The sequence below is a fragment of the Schistocerca cancellata genome, chromosome 1 (genome assembly GCF_023864275.1).
Source record: "Schistocerca cancellata isolate TAMUIC-IGC-003103 chromosome 1, iqSchCanc2.1, whole genome shotgun sequence".
Taxonomy (NCBI): Eukaryota; Metazoa; Arthropoda; class Insecta; order Orthoptera; family Acrididae; genus Schistocerca; species Schistocerca cancellata.
Window position 1 is genome coordinate 786,046,599 of NC_064626.1, and position 21,872 is coordinate 786,068,470.

General features: G+C 43.3%; 1 protein-coding gene across 1 annotated transcript in view; it reads right to left on the reverse strand.

The window, feature by feature from the left end:
* The window catches only part of LOC126187476 (probable 3',5'-cyclic phosphodiesterase pde-5), a 759,019-nt gene that overhangs the window by 128,042 nt on the left and 609,105 nt on the right, over nt 1–21,872 (reverse strand). The window contains exons 7-9 of the mRNA XM_049928583.1: nt 16,999–17,231; nt 9,436–9,669; nt 5,026–5,239 (exon numbers count right to left, since the gene is read on the reverse strand). Of these exons, the coding sequence (XP_049784540.1) occupies nt 5,026–5,239; nt 9,436–9,669; nt 16,999–17,231 (681 nt within the window). The remainder of the gene's footprint in view (nt 1–5,025; nt 5,240–9,435; nt 9,670–16,998; nt 17,232–21,872) is intronic.

The following is a 21,872-nucleotide window of genomic DNA, read 5'->3' on the forward strand; positions in this document are numbered from 1 at the left end:
CAGACAATCATGCGGTTAATGTCCCTCTGGTAGATAAACAACAATTGCCTGATGTATGTATTTTGCTTTTGAACAAAATATTGCTTGAGGTGATCAAGATAAACGGGGCACCTTGTATACAGGTGTAAGTAGGCTGTTTAGATTTTTATATTGGTAATGCCACGTAGCGCTCTGTATGAAAATCACTGGCTGTGCTGTGTGCAGTATGTGGCTAGTTTGCATTGTTGTCTGCCATTGTAGTGTTGGGCAGCGGCAGCTGGACGTGAACAGCGCGTAGCGTTGCGCAGTTGGAGGTGAGCCGCCAGCAGTGGTGGATGTGGGGAGAGAGATGGCGGAAGTTTTGAAATTGAACTGCTATATATATTATGACTATTAAGGTAAATACATTGTTTGTTCTCTATTAATATCTTTCATTTGCTAACTATCCCTATCAGTAGTTAGTGCCTTCCGTGGTTTGAATCTTTTATTTAGCTGGCTGTAGTGGCGCTCGCTGTATTGCAGTAGTTCGAGTAATGAAGATTTTTGTGAGGTAAGTTATTTATGAAAGGTATAGTTTAATGTTAGTCAGGGCCATTCTTTTGTAGGGATTTTTGAAAGTCAGATTGCGTTGCGCTAAATAATATTGTGTGTCAGGTTAAGCATGGTCTTGTACAATTGTTATAAGGGGACGTTTCATATAATATATGTACTAATATAGTTATTTTATGCCTACAGATCCAGTCAATAAGAAATTTATGTTCTACTTACAAGGAAACGAGGGCACATAAATAGACATTTCCCTTCACAGGAATTGCATAAATAATTTCTTTACGATTTGGTAACTTATCTGCTAGTGTAAGTTCTTGTGATGCATCACTCTAGTGTTAAGATGTGACATAGGTATTAGACATGGCCATTTTAGTGTAATATTTTTTCTGCTTGAGCTTTGTCATGTATAGATATAAGTTTTATATTTTTTATATTTGCAGCTGCTGTTTGCCAGGCATAATGTTACAGAATTTGACTTTGTATTACGCTGTTAAGCCAGTTTTACTACGGATTTAGTTTTCTTGTTGCTGCACATTGGCTCATATTAGTTGTAATGTTGCATTGCTTGGTAATTTAGATTTACTGTAGCTTGCTTTGCAATTTTCCATTTTTTTTCATTGCTGTTTATATTAATTGTTTTATGTGATGCTGCATTGCCTCGTCCCTTGGTATATATATCTGAGCTCAGTAGATTTAAGTTAGATTAAGAGGGGTAGACTATATAAGAAACTAACTATGATGACTTGGAAGAAATGTATTGAGAAGCTATATGAAAATGGTTTGGGCAAAAAAAAAAAAAAAAAAGGATACTGTACAGTGGAGAAAAACTATTTTTGACAGAGGATGTGAACAGAATACAGAAAGCAGGCTTAGATAGGACTTTTGGGAATAATGATGAATGAAGGGAGATCTCCAAGACGCAGAGAAAGTTTTGTTTGCAAAATACTGCAATGAAACAAACCCTGTCCTTTCCTTTTGTGTTATCCCACTATGTGTTTGGGTACCCGTGTGTAATTATGTTCTTCCTGTCTCTGTGTAGTTTCATAGAATTTTTTTTCTTTTAATATTAAGCTACATTCACTATGATGAGGAATACTGTTATCCTCAAATATAATTGCCATTAATAATATGTTATTTACCTTGTAAAGATGTTTAGACATTATGTATTCTGTTCTGTTTTAGCGCTAATGTGTGAAGTGGATGTTTCAATCATTATTCTGATCTTTTATGTATTTACTTATGTCATAATTCCTGTAACACTGATGTATATGTTTATTTCTATTCTGTTGTACAGCCTGTACTACAAATGTTCTCTGTATTGTTATGTTTTTAATGACGTATTTTGTACCTTTGTAATTGTATTCTCATGTTATAATATTGTAATTGACACCAGTTAATCAAATTAAGTAACTTGTAAGTTCCATTTCACTGCACACGTTTCTGTTGGTCGTAGTATATGGACAATATGTGAGAAGTAGGGACTGTTAGTGTTTGCATGTGTGTTAATAATTCAGCAAGGGACAGGATAACAGTATTGCTGGTTCTAAAGACAATTCCCAAAAACTTTGCGCATGCACAAGTGGTGGTTTATGGACTTGCTATATTAACTGCAAGGCTCTTCACTGGTGATTGTGCACCCGCACAGTCACAATAGATGGTTGCTGGTCATCTCTACCAGGACTACAGTGGGCCTGTCCATTATCTCTACAAGGACTACAGTGGGTCTGCACCTCTGTTGGCCCACCAATACTCTCTACCAGGACTGCAGTGGGTCTACTCTGTGATGACCTACCTACCAATCTTCTTCAAAACGTCGAATGACTCTGCTGTGGGTTTGCTCTGTTGTGGCCCATTACCTGTCAGCATGTCAAGAGTCAGCACTGCCTTTCAGTTGGAAGGACAACACTACCTCTTCAAGACTGCATGGAAATCCACTACTTCTGTGTGCAATTTTCTTTTACTAATGAGACTTTGTGAAAAAAAACTGTAATTACTATTATGATGAATGATCAGGACTGTCTTTATGGACTGTGAGAAAATTTTAGCTTTTGACCAACATTGTATCAATAAGTGTGTGCATTGGTTATCTTTGTTAGTGTAATTATAAAAAAATTTTATCAAATCATTATTGGCCACTGGCCAAAAAAATTTGTAAAACTTTTTGTGGGGAGCATGGCTGCTATGTAAGTAGGCTTTTTAGATTTTTATATTGGTAATGCCACGTAGCGCTCTGTATGAAAATCACTGGCTGTGCTGTGTGCAGTATGTGGCTAGTTTGCATTGTTGTCTGCCATTGTAGTGTTGGGCAGCGGCAGCTGGATGTGAACAGCGTGTAGCGTTGCGCAGTTGGAGGTGAGCCGCCAGCAGTGGTGGATGTGGGGAGAGAGATGGCGGAAGTTTTGAAATTGAACTGCTATATATATTATGACTATTAAGGGAAATACATTGTTTGTTCTCTATTAATATCTTTCATTTGCTAACTATCCCTATCAGTAGTTAGTGCCTTCTGTAGTTTGAATCTTTTATTTAGCTGGCTGTAGTGGCGCTCGCTGTATTGCAGTAGTTCGAGTAATGAAGATTTTTGTGAGGTAAGTTATTTGTGAAAGGTATAGTTTAATGTTAGTCAGGGCCATTATTTTGTAGGGATTTTTGAAAGTCAGATTGCGTTGCGCTAAATAATATTGTGTGTCAGGTTAAGCATAGTCTTGTACAATTGTTATAAGGGGACGTTTCACAGGGTGTAACAAAAATGTATGGCACAAATTGCAGGACACATTCGTCACACGTAGACGACGAAATTACGTTAAATGAACATGGATCTGGAAACAGTTTGCTTCCATGCTACAACTCATTTTATCCAACTCATTAATGATGGGAAACACAGAAGAACATAACGTGCACTCTTGGTGACGTCTATCTACGTAGTGCACGGCCATTTTTTGTTTTACATGTTCAAATGGCTCTGAGCACTATGGTACTTAACATATGAGAACTACTTAAATCTAACTAACCTAAGTACACATCCATGGCCGAGGCAGGATTCGAACCTGCGACCCTAGTAGCAGTGCAGTTCCAGACTGAAGCCCCTAGAACCGCTCGGTACAGAGGCCGGCTTGTTTTACATGTCTCTGTTGCGATGCGAAGTTCATTATTGTTTGCTTATTGATAGCATCATCTGTTACGGTGATCAGTGCGACCGTTGCAAGCACACGGGTTACTACGTAGAGATAATCACAGACTTGTCTCGTAAAACGGCAATGTACACAAATGCAGAGATGGCAGATTCCCATTTGATGTTTGCATTAGCTGACAGCAATGCCATTCGCGCTCAACGTTTGTGCCGGGAGAGATTGCTAGGACAAAGGTGCCCCGACAGGAAAACTTTGAAGCCATTGATTGTCGCCTTATGGAACATGGGGCATTTAAGCCTGACACTCGCGGCCGGGGGAGGCTAGAAGGACGAGGACATCGCAACGGGAGTCGGTAGTTCTTCATACACTTGACGACGACCCTAGGGTCAGTAAATGACATGTAACTGCAACACACGTGACTATTCGGCGAGTGTTACACGAGCACCAGTTGTAACCATACCATTTACAGGGTATGCAGGCACGATTAGAAGCTGATTTTCCTGGACGAGTACTCTTCTGCGTATGGTTTATTCAACAAAGTGTCAATCCTGTTTTTAGTGCAACGGTGCTGTTTACAGGTGAGGCGTCGTTTCAACGAGACGAGATTGTAAATTTTCACAATCGGCATGTATGGGCAGAAAAAGTGTCCAAATGTGTGTGAAATCTTATGGGACTTAACTGCTAAGGTCATCATTCCCTAAGCTTACACACTACTTAACCTAATTTATCCTAAGGACAAACACACACACCCATGCCCGAGGGAGGACTCGAACCTCCGCCGGGATCAGCCGCACAGTCCATGACTGCAGCGCCTAAGACCGCTCGGCTAATCCCGCGCGGCTATGGGCAGACGTCACACAGCTGATTAAGCAACTCATCAACAAAGATTTTTTGTCAATTTTAGGGGCGGAATTGTTGGTGACTGTTTGGTAGGGCCTCACTTTCTTCCACCCAGGCTCAACGGACAAAGTTACCATAATTTCGTAAAGAGCGTTTACCTGTTCTGTTAGCAGATGTGCCTTTAACTATGCGATAAAATGTGTACTTCGTACACGATGGAACACCTTCTCATTTTAGTGTTAATGTCCGTCGGCTTCTAAATAACAGCTTCAGTGAGAGACGGGTTGGTAGAGGTGGAATTATTGCGTGGCCTCCACGCTCTCCGAACCTAAGCCCAGTGTACTTTTATTTGTGAGGGCACTTGAAAGCTCTATGCAATTAGTGAAAGAACTAAAAGTGACGTAAGATAATAATAAGGTGGAGAGAAACATGCTCCCTATTAATTGTTGCTAAGGTGGATAGGTTGCGAGAGATACACTCAACACGGTGCCGAGTAAATGAAGTTGGCGCTGATGCGGGTACTGACCTTGGTGAAGGTTCCGGTGTGCTTGTTGACCATCTGGACGACGCCGATGATGTTGCCGCGGATGAAGATGGGCATGCAGAGGATGGAGCGCGTGTGGTAGCCGGTGATCTGGTCGACGGTGCGGTTGAAGCGCGGGTCCGAGTAGGCGTCGGCGATGTTGAGCACCTCCCCCGTGAGCGCCACCTGGCCGGCGATGCCCGTGCCCACGGGGAACCTGTCGCGGGAACACACACCACACCTCAAAGCTCTCAGTCTGGCCGCTCCTCTACTGCACCGTGCAGGACTTGAGGACCAGAGGGAGCGCACTTTGATGGCACAGAGAGTATCATCGCCACCAAAAGTTTTGTTTGTCGCTCTCAAGGATAGTACAAACATTTCTCCTCTCACAGATGTCTAATGTCTCTTCATTAACGTCTCCTTAGAAGCTAAATTTGTAAAGGTACTGAGTCTGCTACATAAGTACTCTTGGTTAGCACGTGCTAGCCGGCGAATCTGTCGTTCTGGAACATCAGGTAAGCTACTCGAGTATTTTCGGCGGCGCGAGCATTGTCGGAGGGCACCGGCGGTGGATTCAGCACGTAACGAGGTGTCTTGTGAAAGTAGATACGTTCCTGGAGCCAGAAGCCTTGCTCGGATCGTAAAGAAGGATATCGCTGACAGTAAAAGCAAAAGACCGTGTTGAAAGGAAGAAGTAGTGATGATGATGAGGTCCCATACTCCGACGAGCGCAGGGGACGATGCAGGAGACCCGCATCCGCTGACTAGGCAAGGTCCTAGCGGAGGTGGTTTGCCATTGCCTACCTCAGACCGTAATGGGGATGGATGATTATGATGAAGACGACACAACACCCAGTAATCTCAAGGCAGGGAAAATCCCTGACCCCGCCTGGAATCGAACCCGGGACCCCGTGCGTGGGAAGCGAGAACGCTACCGCAAGACCACGAGCTGCGGACGCAAGTAGTAGATCGAAACTTTCTGGCAGATTAAAACTGTGTGCCGGACCGAGACTCGAACTCGGGACCTTTGCCTTTCGCGGGCAAGTGCTCTACCAACTGAGCTACCCAAGCATGACCTACGCCCAGTCCTCACAGCTTTACTTCTGCCAATACCTCGTCTCCTACCTTCCAAACTTAACAGAAGCCCTCCTGCGAACCTTGCACAAAGTTTTAATCTGCCAGAAAGTTTCATATCAGCGCACACTCCACTGCAGAGTGAAAATCTCATTCTAGAAGTAGAGCGGTTCTTAATTAAATACACTGTTCAGTACCATTGATGTGACCACTTGCCAAAAGCCAGAATAATCACCTTCTGGAGTGCAGACAGATGCGAGACACCCAGTAAGAGAGTGAATGAGGTTGTGGAAGGTGCCGACGGGTATATGGAACCATTCCCACTTCAGCGCCGTGGTCATCTGCGCTAGGTTTTTCGGCCGGCGATGCATGGCACGAACAGCCCGATTGAGGTGGTCCCACAGATTCTCGGTTGGGCGTACATCCGGGGAGTTTGGTGGCCAGGGAGGCGCGATAAACTCAGCCTGGTGCTCTTCGAACAACGCAAGTGCATTGTGAACTACGTGGCAAGTTGCATTGGTCTGTTGGTAGGTTCCGTCGTGCCGATGAAAAAACAAACTGCATGGAGGGGAGAACATGGTTCCCTAGGATAGATGCATACTTGTGTTGATCCACTGTGCCTTTCAGAATGACGAGATTAACCAGGGAACGCCAGCAAAACATTTCCCAAAAAATAACGCTCTCTCCTAAGGCCTGGACCGTTGTTTTCAGACGTTTCACATTGTACACGCCAACTACCATCCGTCCGGTGGAGAATAGAACGTTATTTATTTGAGAAGACCAACTATCGCTAAGCAGTGGACGTCAAGGTACGGTACTGGCCAGCAAATTCCACCCTTCGTCGCCGAAGAACAGCAGTCAGCATGGGTGCATTAACGAGGCGCCTTCTACGGACGCCCATACGCTTAACGCTTAACGCTTGCTTAACGCTCATTGAGGAGAAACAGCTGGTCATCCTTCGGTACATCTGGGCGGTCAGCTGCTCAAAAGCTGCGTGTGTATAGTCCTTTACACGTCTATGCAGCCGTCGTTCTCCCGTCATCTATGACCCGTGGGGCACCACAGGTACCTCGGTGCTGGTTTCGGATAGCGCTATTTTGCCGTGCTCGGTATATTTTAACAGTTTACAAACTTTGCCGTTTCGGAAATCCTTCCACCCTTGCCCCGAAAGTCAATGATCATACCCTTTTAGACGTCAGATAAGTGGCTCCCTTTCTGCATTACGACAGCGACTGCACTGTTGTTCGCCTGCCCCTGACACCCTTTATATAGCCTCCAATGCTAGTGCTGCCATCTGCCACCTATGAGTTGTTTTTGCACGTTGATGTCGAGTATAGGTTATATTAACGTGACTGGACCGTGTACATATAATTTAAGCAGAAGGAGCGACTGTTGCTCTTTATAGCGCGAGTAGAACTGAAGTTACTGTCATGATTTACGTGATTTATATAACTATAGGAGACGATAGTTAAAGTGGAAACAGGTATCGATGAAAGTATCACGATGAATTAAGCGGTAACTTGCCGGCAATAACGAATTTTTTATCAGTGTGGATCACGGAAGTGTTGGTGTTGAGGACATAGAAACATTCATTGTTGTGAGTCAATAAACTGATGTTATACATACATAGGGTTGTCATCTGCTCCAGATCCTGATCATGTTTAATTTCTAAGTGCATGGCTATTAATAAGAGAAACGTCACGAACAATAGGCTGACGGTTTATTTCTTTGGGGGACGTTCTTTTTTGTGAGTCGCCTCTTTTAACAGGGCGACTGCCGAACATCTAAATAAATAGTTATATATCCGAAATTTCAAAAGGCAGAAGTTACAAACTATCCATTGCACAATATGAAAACTTACTAGTGAACTGGCGATATTGGTATTTATATATTAAATCGGCTAGAGTAATAAACAGAAAAACAGCTACAAACTTAAAGGTGTACTAGGACGAACCTCTGTTTGGTTTCAAGAAAAGGTGAAAACACGGAACAAAAAATTATAATGTGTTCATAATCGATGAAATTTTGGCATTTAATAGTATTTCAGGACTTTAAGAGACTATTCGATTATGTAATATGTATAATACGATGTTCAAGATCTGTAAGAAGACTGATAAAGGCACTAACTACTAAAATACGATATCCGCAAGATATCGGATATGTGCAACAGAAATGAAACGGCAACTTGAATCAACGAAAGGAGGAAGTAAGTATGCGATGCAAAACGGTCATTGTGAAGTAATCAGTTTATGACGTTTCTGAATGATAAGAAGTGATGTTAAATTATCTTTATATATGAACCAATTTCTGGGTACCACGTAATAAAATTCTAAACACCTTATTTAGGACGTGGAAGATACGCAAATACTGAGTGTATAACCAAGACAGTGTCAATTTATGTAATATTCTTGTTGAACAAAAAATGGTTTGATGCAGCTCTCCAGCCTAGTCTATCCTGTGCATACGTCTTCACCTCTGCATAACTAAAGCAGCCTATATGCACTTGAACCCAGTTGCTGTAGCCAAGCCTTTGTCTCGATCTTCAGGTTTAACCCCCCGCACTATCCTCCATGACGTAAATTTCTTTTCTCCTCAGTTCGATTTAGTAATACTTCATTAGTTATCAAATCTACCCATCCAATGTTCGGAATTTTAAATTTGAAAACATCTGTCGTATTCTTGTCAGAACTGTTTATCGTCCATGTTTCATTTCCTTACTAGCTTACATTCCAGACAAATACCTTTAGGAAGACAAAACTCGAATTTGCTTTCAGTGTAAGCACGTAAAGGTAAACACCACCCACGGATTACGTGTTGGGCCCGTCCCGAGTGGCGTGCAAGGCAGTACGAGGAGCGATCTATGATCGCGGGAAATGTGATCAGCATGCAGCCAATCGCTCCAGCCATTATTGACAATGGGTGAATTATGATGATGCCGCCGCTTCTTTATTCAAACAGCTGCTCATGTGGCCCCATTAGTCTGAGTGGACCCCATTTCAGACCTCACTACATCAAAAAAATCTGAGGACGTATCGAGAATCGAACCTCGGTCCTTCCGCACGGAAGGCAGCGACTCCAAGCCATTCGGCTGTCTCAATGTGCACGCTGTCTCAATGTGAACGAATATTTTTCAGAATCGCCTCTTTTGATGTTGCCAGTTTCTACTTGGTCCTTTCCACCAAGGCCGTAGTCGCTTATTTGGCTACGCAGATAATAAAATGCTTGTGTTGTTTTGACTGTCCTATTTCCTAACCTAATTTCCTGAGCAGCGGCTGGTTTAATGCGACTAGATGCAATCTGAGGTAGTGTAATAGGAGAGAGGGGAAGACTGACGCTCACCTGATCTCCTTGGACGCCGGCGGTTTGAGCACGGAGTCGCCCGAGTCGGAGAGGTTGCTGTCGCCGTCCTCGTCGCCGCTGGAGACGCCGACGTCGAAGATCCGCGCGTACAGCTCCTTGCTCTTGCTGTCCACCAGGAAGAGCGAGGCGCGGTCCGCGTCCACCAGGCGCTGCGCGAAGTTCATGATCTTCATCACCAGCGCGTCCATGCTCACCATGTCCTGGAAGATGGACCTGCACAACAGCGACACCAGTTAGTCTGAACCACTGACCTCGAGCAAAACTTCCGTCAAGTACGGACACTTTTTGTTTCTCGAGGTAATTCTTTACTGAAGCAAGTGATTAACCAACCAAATGAAGTTCGCTAATTTTAATGTGCATTCATAAGTTATCCCAGAGATTTTTCTTTCTTTACCAAATTCTTCAGTAGGTAAATGATGAATTTTTCCTTCGAGTAGAGGGTACATTGTAAAGGCCTTCTTTTTTTTTTTTTTTTAATTACCGCTACCAGTCACAAACTTTGTTAACTATTGTATTACTTATTTATTTAGCGACATGTTTCGAGTGTTAAATGCCGGCCGTGGTGGCCGAGTGGTTCTAGGCGCTACAGTCTGGAACCGCGTGACCACTACAGTCACAGGTTCGAATCCGACCTCGCACATAGATGTGTGTGGTGTCCTTAGGTTAGTTAGGTTTAAATAGTTCTAAGTCCTAGGGGACTGATGACCTCAGAAGTTAAGTTCCATAGTGCTCAGAGCCATTTGAATCATTTCGAGGTTTAACCTCATCTTCAGGGTAAATGGCGTTACAAAAACAACTTTACAATAAGGTCATACTGAAATCACATGGTCTTTTCGTAAATGCTGTGGTCATCTTTGTTCTTCTGGCGTGGCAGTCTCGTTGTGATGTGTTGCGGTGTACCCATTTCCGTGGCTCTCTTGGTCACTGTTCACTATTTGTCACTAATATAGCAGTAACTTGGAAACACAATAACAGACAGTTCTGTATTGTGAATCATGTTTCCAAGTTACTGCTACACTAGTGACAATTAGTGAACAGTGACCAAGAGAGCCACGGATATGGGTACACCACAACACGTCACAACGAGACTGCCACGCCAGAAGAACATAGATGACCACAGCATTTACGAAAAGACTATGTAATATCAGTATGACCTTATTGTAAAGTTGTTTTTGTAATGCCATTTAGCCTGAAGATGAGGTGTAACCCTCGAAAAATGTCGCTAAATAAATAAGTAATACAATAGTTAACAATGTTTTTGACTGGTAGCGGTAATTTAAAAAAAAACCTTTACATATTTCTTGAGACAGTCACTGCCGAAAAGTAGTCAAAATGGCTTCAAATTATTTTATACCAACGAGAGGGTACATTGTTTCGCTACTGCTGCGCCTGGCTAGTACTGGTGCTCTTCCACATTGCTCGATAGGTTGACGGGCGAGAGTTTGCCCCATTTTGTGGGAAAATACTCGTAATATAATTAGATCGTGGCTGTCTACAATTACAGATGGATTCTTATTGACAGTAAATACAGCAGCCACTGTAAATAGTTTTCTTTACCAAAAAATAGCGCAATTACCTATTGCGAAATGACAGATTCATCTTCAGATGCCTGTTGACATGACTTTTTGTCTAAATGAACCAGAGAAGACGTGCAATACGAGAACTTACGCGAGTGCGGTCACTTCCATGTGCCTGTATCAGAAGGAGGAAGAAATCACTATCGAAACGAAGAAAGACAGTATTACCATGACGTGCATCACCTTGAGTAGTGTCTCAAACTATTCCAACATGTAAGATGGAAGGGGAATACTCCGTTTTAATGGGTACATATGGCGTAATCTTGCGAATAATGCATGAGTAATTATACTTCTTGTTTCAACAGACTATCATATGACCTTTTCAAAAACTGCGAAATGGTACTAACATTAATATTGGGGCACGTATATTATTCTGCTTACGCAGGGTGTCAATCCTTAGACTCGTCAGTATCATTTTCTTCGATGTTTCGGCAGGTAGCTGGAGTCAGCCCGTACAAATCCTGCTCACCAAGTCTTTCATGCGAAGCCCAGTGTCGATGGAAAGAGTCGGTTTGTTTCCCGTTCCAAACAAAATGATTTTGAAAGTGGAATTTTACGTGCCCACTCGATAGAGCGCTACCAGATCAGTCGTTTTACCGATATATATATATATATATATATATATATATATATATATATATATATATATATATATTAACAGGAACAGAAAAACACAAAGAATAACCAGCACTCCAGCAGAGAATGGGCTGCGCCTTTTGTTTCTAGATGGGCCTTCTGGACTTGTTTAGGGTTTCACAATAAATGTCGGGTTTGTAGTGGCTTTTTCCATAAAGTCAACGGTGATTTCTCCCCATCTGTCCCAAAAAATAGTTGTCATCAATCGTCGCGCAAAAAATGTTTGGCGGTACCTCAACGGCATACGTGACGAACTAGCGTGTCCTCACTGCATTGATTGGATTTTTTTTGCCATCACGCTGATGTATGAAATCTATAATGAGATTTTCACTCTGCAGCGGAGTGTGCGCTGATATGACACTTCCTGGCAGATTAAAACTGTGTGCCGAACCGAGACTCGAACTCGGGGGAAGGTAGGAGACGAGGTGTTGGCAGAAGTAAAGCTGTGAGGACGGTGCGTGAGTCGTGCTTGGGTAGCTCAGTTCGTAGAGCGCTTGCCCGTGGAAGGCAAAGGTCCCGAGTTCGAGTCTCGGTCCGGCACACGGTTTTACTCTGCCAGAAAGTTTCTTATGAAATCTATGTTTCTTCCCCTGTCAGAATATGATTGATGAATTCTTTTTCTTCATATCACCGCATCAGAAACGTTAATACATCTGTCAAGTTCTCAGTTTTGTGGACAACAGTTAGAAGCCGTGCACAAAATTTGCAATAACCAAGCTTATCAGTCACAAGTTCGTACAACATTGTCCCTGATATCTGAGGAAAAGTTTTAATTCTGCAGTCTGGAACCGAAAATGTTCTATAATTCTGTCATTAACCTCATTAACCTTTGCATGAAGTCCATTTGCTTCAACAGATTGTCATCCAATTCTTTATTCCTCATAGATGTTCGGACGACCGTCCCGAAATAAACGTCACCATTTTATTACAGCACTATCGGTCATAATATTCTCCTCGTATACTGCACAAAATTATCAGTGTATCTCGAGAGCTTGCATGGTTTTCGCACACAGAAAACGGATTACAACACGTTAATTGACAGGCGCGGTATTTTCCATGACAGCGGCCACTGTAATTTGCAGTTATGACGTAAAAAACAGTTCGATAACCTTTCCGTGGCGTTATCAGACTCTTACTGTGCCAGGCGACACGACTACGCTGAAATCACGCCGTTACCCATGCTACTCCGCGCACCAGACATCATTAAAACTCTGTTTCCGAGCAGCCCTCATATTTAGGACCACAACAGAAGTAGGACTATTGTCAGCATCTCATTACAGCACTGTCGCTGACAAGTAAACCTACCCAAGGGATACACTTCGATTGTGATCAGCTCCGAATATGTTGTAGTGTAGAGCACAATAAAAAGACGCCAGTTTTTTTTGTACATGCTCATATCGCCGTTAAGAGGGTGGAACACGCTCTTAAAAAATATGAGTATCATGTTCCTGAGTGAATACCGCTGAAACGGGAACGCTTGTGAAAAAAGTTCTATGGTGTGCCGAAAAAATCACATATTTTTTTCGAAATCCCCTCTCTCTCCCATTATTTCATTATTCATTTCGACCTTCGATTAACAGCAGAACGTATAGCAAATTTAATCATTTATTATCATGTGCTATTCCAAAGACGCATATTTCTCTAAATAAAAGTGTATTCAGCATTTTTTGAGCCGAACAATTCTGCAGCTTTCTCACTGTTGAATAGATTTACAATAATGTACATACAACTTCAAATATAATTAAATCTGGAATAGTCGCAACTCGAAAATAAAGAAATACACTAAATGTAAAAAGAAAGCACAGCTACAACGGAAGATCTCATATTTCATAAAACCGATCGAGGTGGCGCAGTGGTTAGCACACTGGACTCGAATTCGGGAGGACGGCGGTTCAATCCCGCGTCCGGCCATCCTGATTTAGGTTTTTCGTGATTTCCCTAAATCGGTTCAGGCGAATACCGGGATGGTTCGTCTGAAAGGGCACGGCCGATTCCCTTCCCCGTCCTTCCCTGATCCGACGAGACCGATGACCTCGCAGTTTGGTCTCTTACAACAAATAACCCAACCCAACCCATATTTCATGAAATTAAAAGAATACATATACGTGTCGTGGCAAGAATTAGTAACCAACCCAACATGAGAACTGGCATTGAAGCGGACAGGTATCGGGTGAGCATATAGTGACACAGAGAAATTTCCAGCTTATTTCTGACAAAAGCGTCTCTGGAATACCACTTCATCATATACAATTCAATTTGATATTAACGATGATATACGTTTTGCTATTAGTCACATGTCGAACTGAGAAACAGAATAGTGGAGAGGGAGAAGGGGATACAGAAAAAAATCTTTTTCGACAAATCTAGGTACACCGTTGTAGGGTGTTGTAAAATCCATAGACCTTTTATTTCAACGTATTCAAAGCCAATCAAATTGAAGCGTATCCCTTGACTAGGTTTACTTGTCCGTATAAGTGCTGCACAGACTGCTGGACGAGGAGCTATACAGTTAGGGGTATTATTAAGTGTTTCTGAATGATCTTTGTAGATTCTGAGAAGCTCATCTGTAGAAACGAGCACGGTTTTAGGAAACAGCAGTTATGCGAGACACATCTGGCCCTTTTTGTGCAATATATAGAACAGGCTCTAGATACCGGCTCCCAGGTTGATGCCATATTTCTCGACTTTCGAAAGGCGTTCGACTCAGTTGCGCGCTTTCGCTTGCTCTAAAAAGATAAACGATCTGGTTGATGGTATTGACAGTGGCATTAGATTGTTTGCGATGATGCTGTAGTCTACAGGAAAGTAGTATCACACGAAAGTTGTGAACAAATCAATGAGGATTTGCAGAAATTAAGTGCGTGGTGTAATGACTGACAGTTATCTCTCAATGTTAGTAAGTGTAACCTACTGCGTAAGACAAGGCGAAACACCCCATTAATGTACGAGTACAAAATAAATGATCAGTCTTTGGAAGCGGTAACATCCGTCAAGTATCTCGGTGTGACTATTCGAAATGATCTCAAATGGAATGATCAGATTTTGCAAGTAACGGGCAAGGCGAACTAGAGATTGGGGTTTGTTGGTAGAATCCTGAAGCGATGGAGTCCTTCAACAAAGGAAATTGCTTACAATACGTTAGTTCGTCCAGTTTTAGAATATTTTTCATCTATATGGGATACTTACCAGTCGGGGCTCACTCAAGAGATTGAGAAGGTCCAAAGAAATGCAGCAAGATTCGTGACTGGTACATTTAGCAATCGCGAGAGCGTTACAAGTATCATAGAAAGTTTGAAGTGGAATACACTTGCAGATAGACGACGCGCATACCAGAAGGGGTTGTTCACTAAATTACGAAATCCGATCTTCAGCGAGGACGCGGTTGGGTTGTTTGGGGAATGAGACCAGACAGCGAGGTCATCGGTCTCATCGGATTAGGGAAGGAAGTCGGCCATGCCCTGTCAAAGGAACGATCCCGGCATTTGCCTAAAGCGATTTAGGGAAATCACGGAAAACCTAAATCAGGATGGCCGGACGTGGGATTGAACCGTATCCCGAATGCGAGTCCAGCGTCTAACCACTGCGCCACCTCGCTCGGTCACCGAGGATGTAGAGCATATATTATTACCACCAGTTTTCAAATCGCGCAATGATCACCATTCAAAGATAAGGGAAATTAGAGCTCGTACTGAGGCGTTCAGACAGTCGTTTTTCCCTCGTGCGATCTGCAAATGGAACAGGGGGGGGGGGGGGGGGAAATATGACTTAGGCGCGAATTGCGCCCTCCGTCACACACCGCTTGGGGCTAGCGGAGTATACAGGGTGAAAAGTATTTAAACCGACAAACTCTGGGAGGTTGTAGGGGACATCAAAACAAATATTTTTTCCTAATGTAATTTTTTCCTATGAGGATTATTTAAACCGGTGGAGGCCGTATTACGCTCTTGAGTTGTTAGAGGGCGTATTACGCTCTTCAGTTGTAGGCAACTGCTGTCCACCAGTGTAGTAGTGCATTGTCTCTGTTTACTAATGGAGCGATACACCTGGAGTGAGTGCACTGATATGGTTGGTGCGTACTACGTAGCGCACCACAATGGACGAGCTGCACAGCGGGTTTATCAGCAACAATATCCTAATCGCCGTATCCCGCATCATACGACCTTTGCTGCTGTGTACCAACGTCTGCGTGAGATCGGGTCATTTAACAGATTACCTGGACAGGGACGCCGACGCACGGTAAGAACGCTACAATTTGAGGAAGCTGTCTTGCAGCATGTGGAGTGGAATCCTTCAATCAGCACTCCTGCAATTGCATGTAACATGGGGACGAATCAGACGAATGTAAGAACAGTCCTTTGAGAGCAATTGTTACGTCCATTTCACTTACAGTGTGTCCACAACCTGGAACCAGCTGATTATCCACCCAGAGCACAGTTTTCACAGTGGTACCTAGAACAGTGTGAAATGCATCCTACATTTCCATCCTCTGTGTTGTTTACCGATGAAGCAAAGTTCGGGCGTGATGGAGTCTTCAACATGCGCAGTTCGCACGTTTGAAGTGAGGATAACCCACATGCCACAGTTACTAGCGCTCATCAAGTGCTGTTCTTCGTTAATGTGTGGGTCGGTGTTGTTGGGGACTGTTTAGTTGGGCCGTATCTGCTACCTAGGCCATTAAATGGCAGGCGCTATTACAATTTTCTCGCCACAGCATTGCCAGAATTGCTGGAAGAACTTCCCCTCCCTACAAGACAACGCATGTGGTTCCAACATGACAGGACGCCAGCACATTTCAGTCACCGTGTGCGTCGATTCCTGGATCAACAGTTCCCAGACACATGGGTTGGCAGAGATGGTCCTGAACCACGGCCTGCTCGATCCCCAGATATGTCCCCTCTGGACTTTTTTGTGTGGGGAGAGATGCGCAACCTTGTTTAGCAACTCCTGTTGCATCAGAAGAGGATCTGGTTGTCCGGATAGTAGCAGCAGTAGGAACAATTCAGGATACTCCCGGGGTTTTTGCCCGTGTCACAGAACATGATCCGACACTGTAACCTTTGTTTATGTGTCAATGGAGGCATTTTTGAAAATCTACTGTAATTGAAATTGGGTTGTGTTAATGTGTTGTCTCAAGGTCATAAACAAATGGAAAAGTGTTTGTTGGTTTAATTAATTTGACGACAGAGAAATTTTCCTCTAAATACATTAGAGAAAAATATTTGTTTTGATGTCCCCTACAACCTCCAAGAGTTTGTCGGTTTAAATACCTTTCACCCTGTATATGAAGATGTAGATGTAGATGAAAGCAAGAGGAGATGACAGTACTCACTTGACGACGGCGAGCAGGAAGTCGTTGAGCTTGCGCTGCTTGTTCATGGAGAGGTAGAGCTGTGCGTAGTGGAGCGCGATGCCGCCCCAGACCAGGTAGCTGGAGGCGATCTCCTCATCCTCCTCGTGGAAGGCGAGCCCCGGCAGGGAGCGCCACATCTCCAGCACGGCCACCAGCTGCCCGTCCGGCTGCAGCACCGGCTGGTACAGCACGTGGCCCACGTCGTTCTGGCCCTGCACACCAAGCAGCGCGCGCCGCGGTCAGTACAGGCTGCCGGTACATCAGGGTGGGCGCATATAGCGCTGTCGGCTGGGATCTACTAAGCAATGTGTGCAGCCAGGTTTTCTTTCTTTTGGGTGTCATGGAACTCCTCAGTCATGAGGCGTGTATCTGTTGAACTTAGGTGACTGTAGTGCACTCGTTTATATATTAGTATCGTGTTTATGTTGTACGGTGATGAGAGAAGGGTGCAACGAGATAGATAAATTATTGACAAATGTTCTCTCTGCTGCTCCCTGGATGAGACCAATATATGCAACTTGAAGGTTAAATGATTAACGAATAGCGAATAGACAAGCTACAACATGTCGCTTCCATCAAATAATATTTCATTCAGTAACTCGTGAACCCCCACGTGCGTCAGTACGAACACTAGATTGTACACAACTGGCCATTAAAATTGCTACACCAAGAAGAAATGCAGATGATAAACGGGTATTCATTGGATATGTATATTACACTACAACTGACATGTGTTTTACATTTTCACGCAATTTGGGTGCATAGATCCTGAGAAGTCAGTACCCAGAACAACCACCTCTGGCCGTAATAAAGGCCTTGATACGCCTGGGCATTGAGTCAAACAGAGCTTGGATGGCGTGTACAGGTACAGCTCCCCATGCAGCTTCAACATGATACCACAGTTCATCAAGAGTAGTGACTGGTGTATTGTAACGAGCCAGTTGTCGGCCACCATTGACCAGACGTTTTGAATTGGTGAGAGATCTTGAGAATGTGCTGGCCAGGGCAGCAGTCGAACATTTTCTGTATGCAGAAAGACCCGTACAGGACCTGCAACATGCGGTCGTGCATTATCCTGCTGAAATGTACGGTTTCGCAGGGATCGAATGAAGGGTAGGGCCACGGGTGGGAACACATCTGAAATGTAACGTCCACTGTTCAAAGTGCCGTCAATGCGTACAAGAGGTGACCGAGACGTGTAACCAATGGCACACCATACCATCACACCGGGTGATACGCTAGTATGGCGATGACGAATACACGTTTCCAATGCGCGTTCACCGTGATGTCGCCAAACACGGATGAGACCATCATTATGCTGTAAACAGAACCTCGATTCATCCGAAAAAATTACGTTTTGCCATTCGTGCACCCAGGTTCCTCGTTGAGTACACCATAACAGGCGCTCCTGTCTGTGATGCAGCATCAAAGGTAACCGCAGCCATGGTCTCCGAGCTGATAGTCCATGCTGCTGCAAACGTCGTCGAACTGTTCGTGCAGATGGTTGTCGTCTTGCAAACGTCCCCAGATGTTGACTCAGGGATCGAGACGTGGCTGCACGATCCGTTACACCCATGCGGATAAAATGCCTGTCATCTCGACTGCTAGTGATACGAGGCCGTTGGGATCCAGTATGGTGTTCCGTATTACCCTCCTGAACCCACCGATCCCATATTCTGCTATTAGTCATTGGCTCTCGATCAACGCGAGCAGCAATGTCGCTATACGATAAACCGCAATTGCGATAGGCTACAATCCGACCTTTATCAAAGTCGGAAACGTGATGGTACGCATTTCTCCTCCTTACACGAGGCAGCACAACAACGTTCCACCAGGAACCCCGGTCAACTGCTGTTTCTGTATTGGAAATCGGTTGGAAACTTTCCTCATGTCAGCATGTTGTAGATGTCGCCACCAGCGCCAACCTTGTGTGAATGCTCTGAAAAGCTAATCATTTGGATGTCACAGCGTCTTCTTGCTGTCGGTTAAATTTCGCGTCTGTAGCACGTCATCTTCGTGGTGTAGCAATTTTAATGGCCAGTAGTGTACATTAGTATCGTGTTTGCGTTGTATGGTGATGAGAGTTGGGAGCAATGAGAGAGATAAATTAATAACAAATATTCTCTCTGGTGCTCCCCGGGCGAGACCAACATATGCAACTTTAAGGTTAAATGGTTACCAAATAGCAAATAGACATGATGCAACATGTCGCTTCCGCCAAATAATAGTTCATTCAGGACTCGTGAACCCCCACATCAGTACGAATACTACATTGTAAATTAAGAAAACCACCGGCGATAAGGCCTCCGTAATGCGTGGTTCGATTTCTTAACTGTTGGCTGTGTTACAGCCCACGGATCAACCAATGCACCTGTCTCATTGACCCTAAAGAAATACCGTCACAAGTTCAAAACATTTAGACAGGAATTTGCAGTGAAATAATGTTCACTACTCACAGCGATTCAAATTTTAAGAAACTGTGTTCATTTCGAAAATAAAGTGTCAGTCATCACAATAAATAAACGTTCGATGCTGAAATAGTAGCGGTTTCTGCGAGGGATTAAATAAACTGAACACTATCACATGTTCGCATAAACTTCCGAAAATTCACAAAAAATGATTAGTTTCTTTAGCACAAGCCTAAAGTTCCCTAACTGCGAAATAACGAAATTCAGAGTGCAGATCACTCTCAAAATTAACTGCAGAAAGGTTTTTTAAGTTCAGACTAGACCATCTAACCCGAGATAGAGTCCACATCTTGAAAATATTTTAGAGTATTCACCATCGACACATGTGCATATCCAAAACCCACACTGCAACCGGTTCCTCTGACGCGAAATTTTATAAGTCCCCAAATTGCAAATATTTCAGTGTGTTCATTGTCGACACACAGGAAAATCACAAGTCCTCGACCAAATACCTAGATGTATTCCGATTCAATCTTGAGACGACCTACTGCCGCACCTATGTCCATGCTGTTTCATATGGCAACCCCATTCATGTGCGAATGTAAAAAGCACCTCCTTGAGCGAGCACCGCGCGAAAGTGACCACCTCTGTTCAAACCCTCACATTGACACGAGATAAGCAAGCACACTTTCGACTTCCGAAAGATACTTAAAACTATACATTAAATGTTATACACATGTATTATGTATGAGTAACAAGTAACTTTTCCCAGCTTTCTAGTGCTGTTCCTAGCTTTCCCCCAACTTAAGGGGAGTTGGAACGCCCTATCCCGATAATGTTAAATTTAGTGAACTGGCTTCCCTGTATTTCAGGAACCACTGTAGCCACTGACGTGAAACTTTTACAGATCATTAAACTGTATGTTCTGAGTCTACTGAAATACAATAATTGCATTTCAGCTACTGCTTTCGGGAATACAATTTTTTAATTACACGGTTAAAATTTTGTGTACTTTTTTGCACTTCATCCTAAATAGTTTTTACGTACGTCATTCTACATAATTTTAATTATATGTAATAGTATGTCCTTCTTTTAATTCAGTAGACTCATGATACGTATGTTGTTAATTCCTGAAAAATTGAATACTCTACTTGAAGTTGTTTCTGAGATTTAGGCAAAAATGCAACAGAAAATGTAAATTTTCAGAAACGGCTTCTAAAATTTCAAAAGACTGTAACTCATTTAACAGATGCTTAATTTTTTATTTTTAGTCACTCAGAAGCACCTTGCATCATACTTTATATCATCCTCTTGATCTTTTTCGAAGTTTTCTCTTCTCTTCTTCTTTCTGGACTCCTTAGTGCTGCACACTCTGCTTTCGAAATCCGAACCTTGTCCATCTGTTCAAGTTCTCTGATGCAGTTTGTTCCAGGATTAATTCCCATATGCTGTAGCACTTTCACCCTACCATTGTTGCCATCATTAAAAGCAGTAACAGCATCACTGACCCCCACTTTAGTGCCTTCATTGCAACAAAAACATTTTTTGGTAAGCGAGTTCATATAAGATTATTGAACGGCTCATTGGGATTTTCAGTCTGACCCTGTAGACACTTCTTCAGTAATTCTGGATTTGCAAAGTCTCTGTAAACAGGTTTTATGATATCCATGACTGGTGCTGGGATGGAATGTTTGTGGTTGTATGAACTGTTTGACTACTGGGCATTGCGGTAACAGCACCATGAATCAGGTACAGGAGGGCAAAGGTGGTGTACTGGTTTTTCGTCCATTGACATTCAGTGAAAGAAGGTAGTTCATCAATCATTTTGTCTGTCAGCCGGCCTCTTACGGTTTTGCCTTCAGAAAGTTTCTTGTCTCTCAAACTCAGTTTCAACTTCCTCAACTTGCTGCCCATCCTCTTCTGGACATGACCAACACATTCCAGTTTTGTGATAATCTGAGCGGCTACTACGTTCTTATATGCTTTTGAGTCTTCATCACCTAAGAAATTAATGTAACCTACTCCCCTTTCGTTCACAGATCGACTAAAAATTTCAGTAGCTGTAGAGACCTACATACCATCACTTTTTCCTTCATAATTTCTGTCACAGATATTCCCTTCTTCATTCCCTGATTTACACTTACAAGAATGTTTGGTTAACATCTGGAAATCTATTACCAGTATCCACACTGGTCACTGTAGCAAAAGAATTCTTAGGACTGTAGCCGCGCTTCTGCCAAGTGCCATCAAAAGCTACTGGCATGTCAGTCATATCATCATTTATTTCAACAGCTTCGTTGCAGTGCCCTTCATTGACATTCATGCAACATATTCCACAACAGCTCCGACAAATACTGCATACTTGTCGATTTTACGAGGTGGACGTGGCATATTCATCACGGCACACATTGTTTGTGCTGTAGTGTGTCCTTTGCCAGTAGCTCT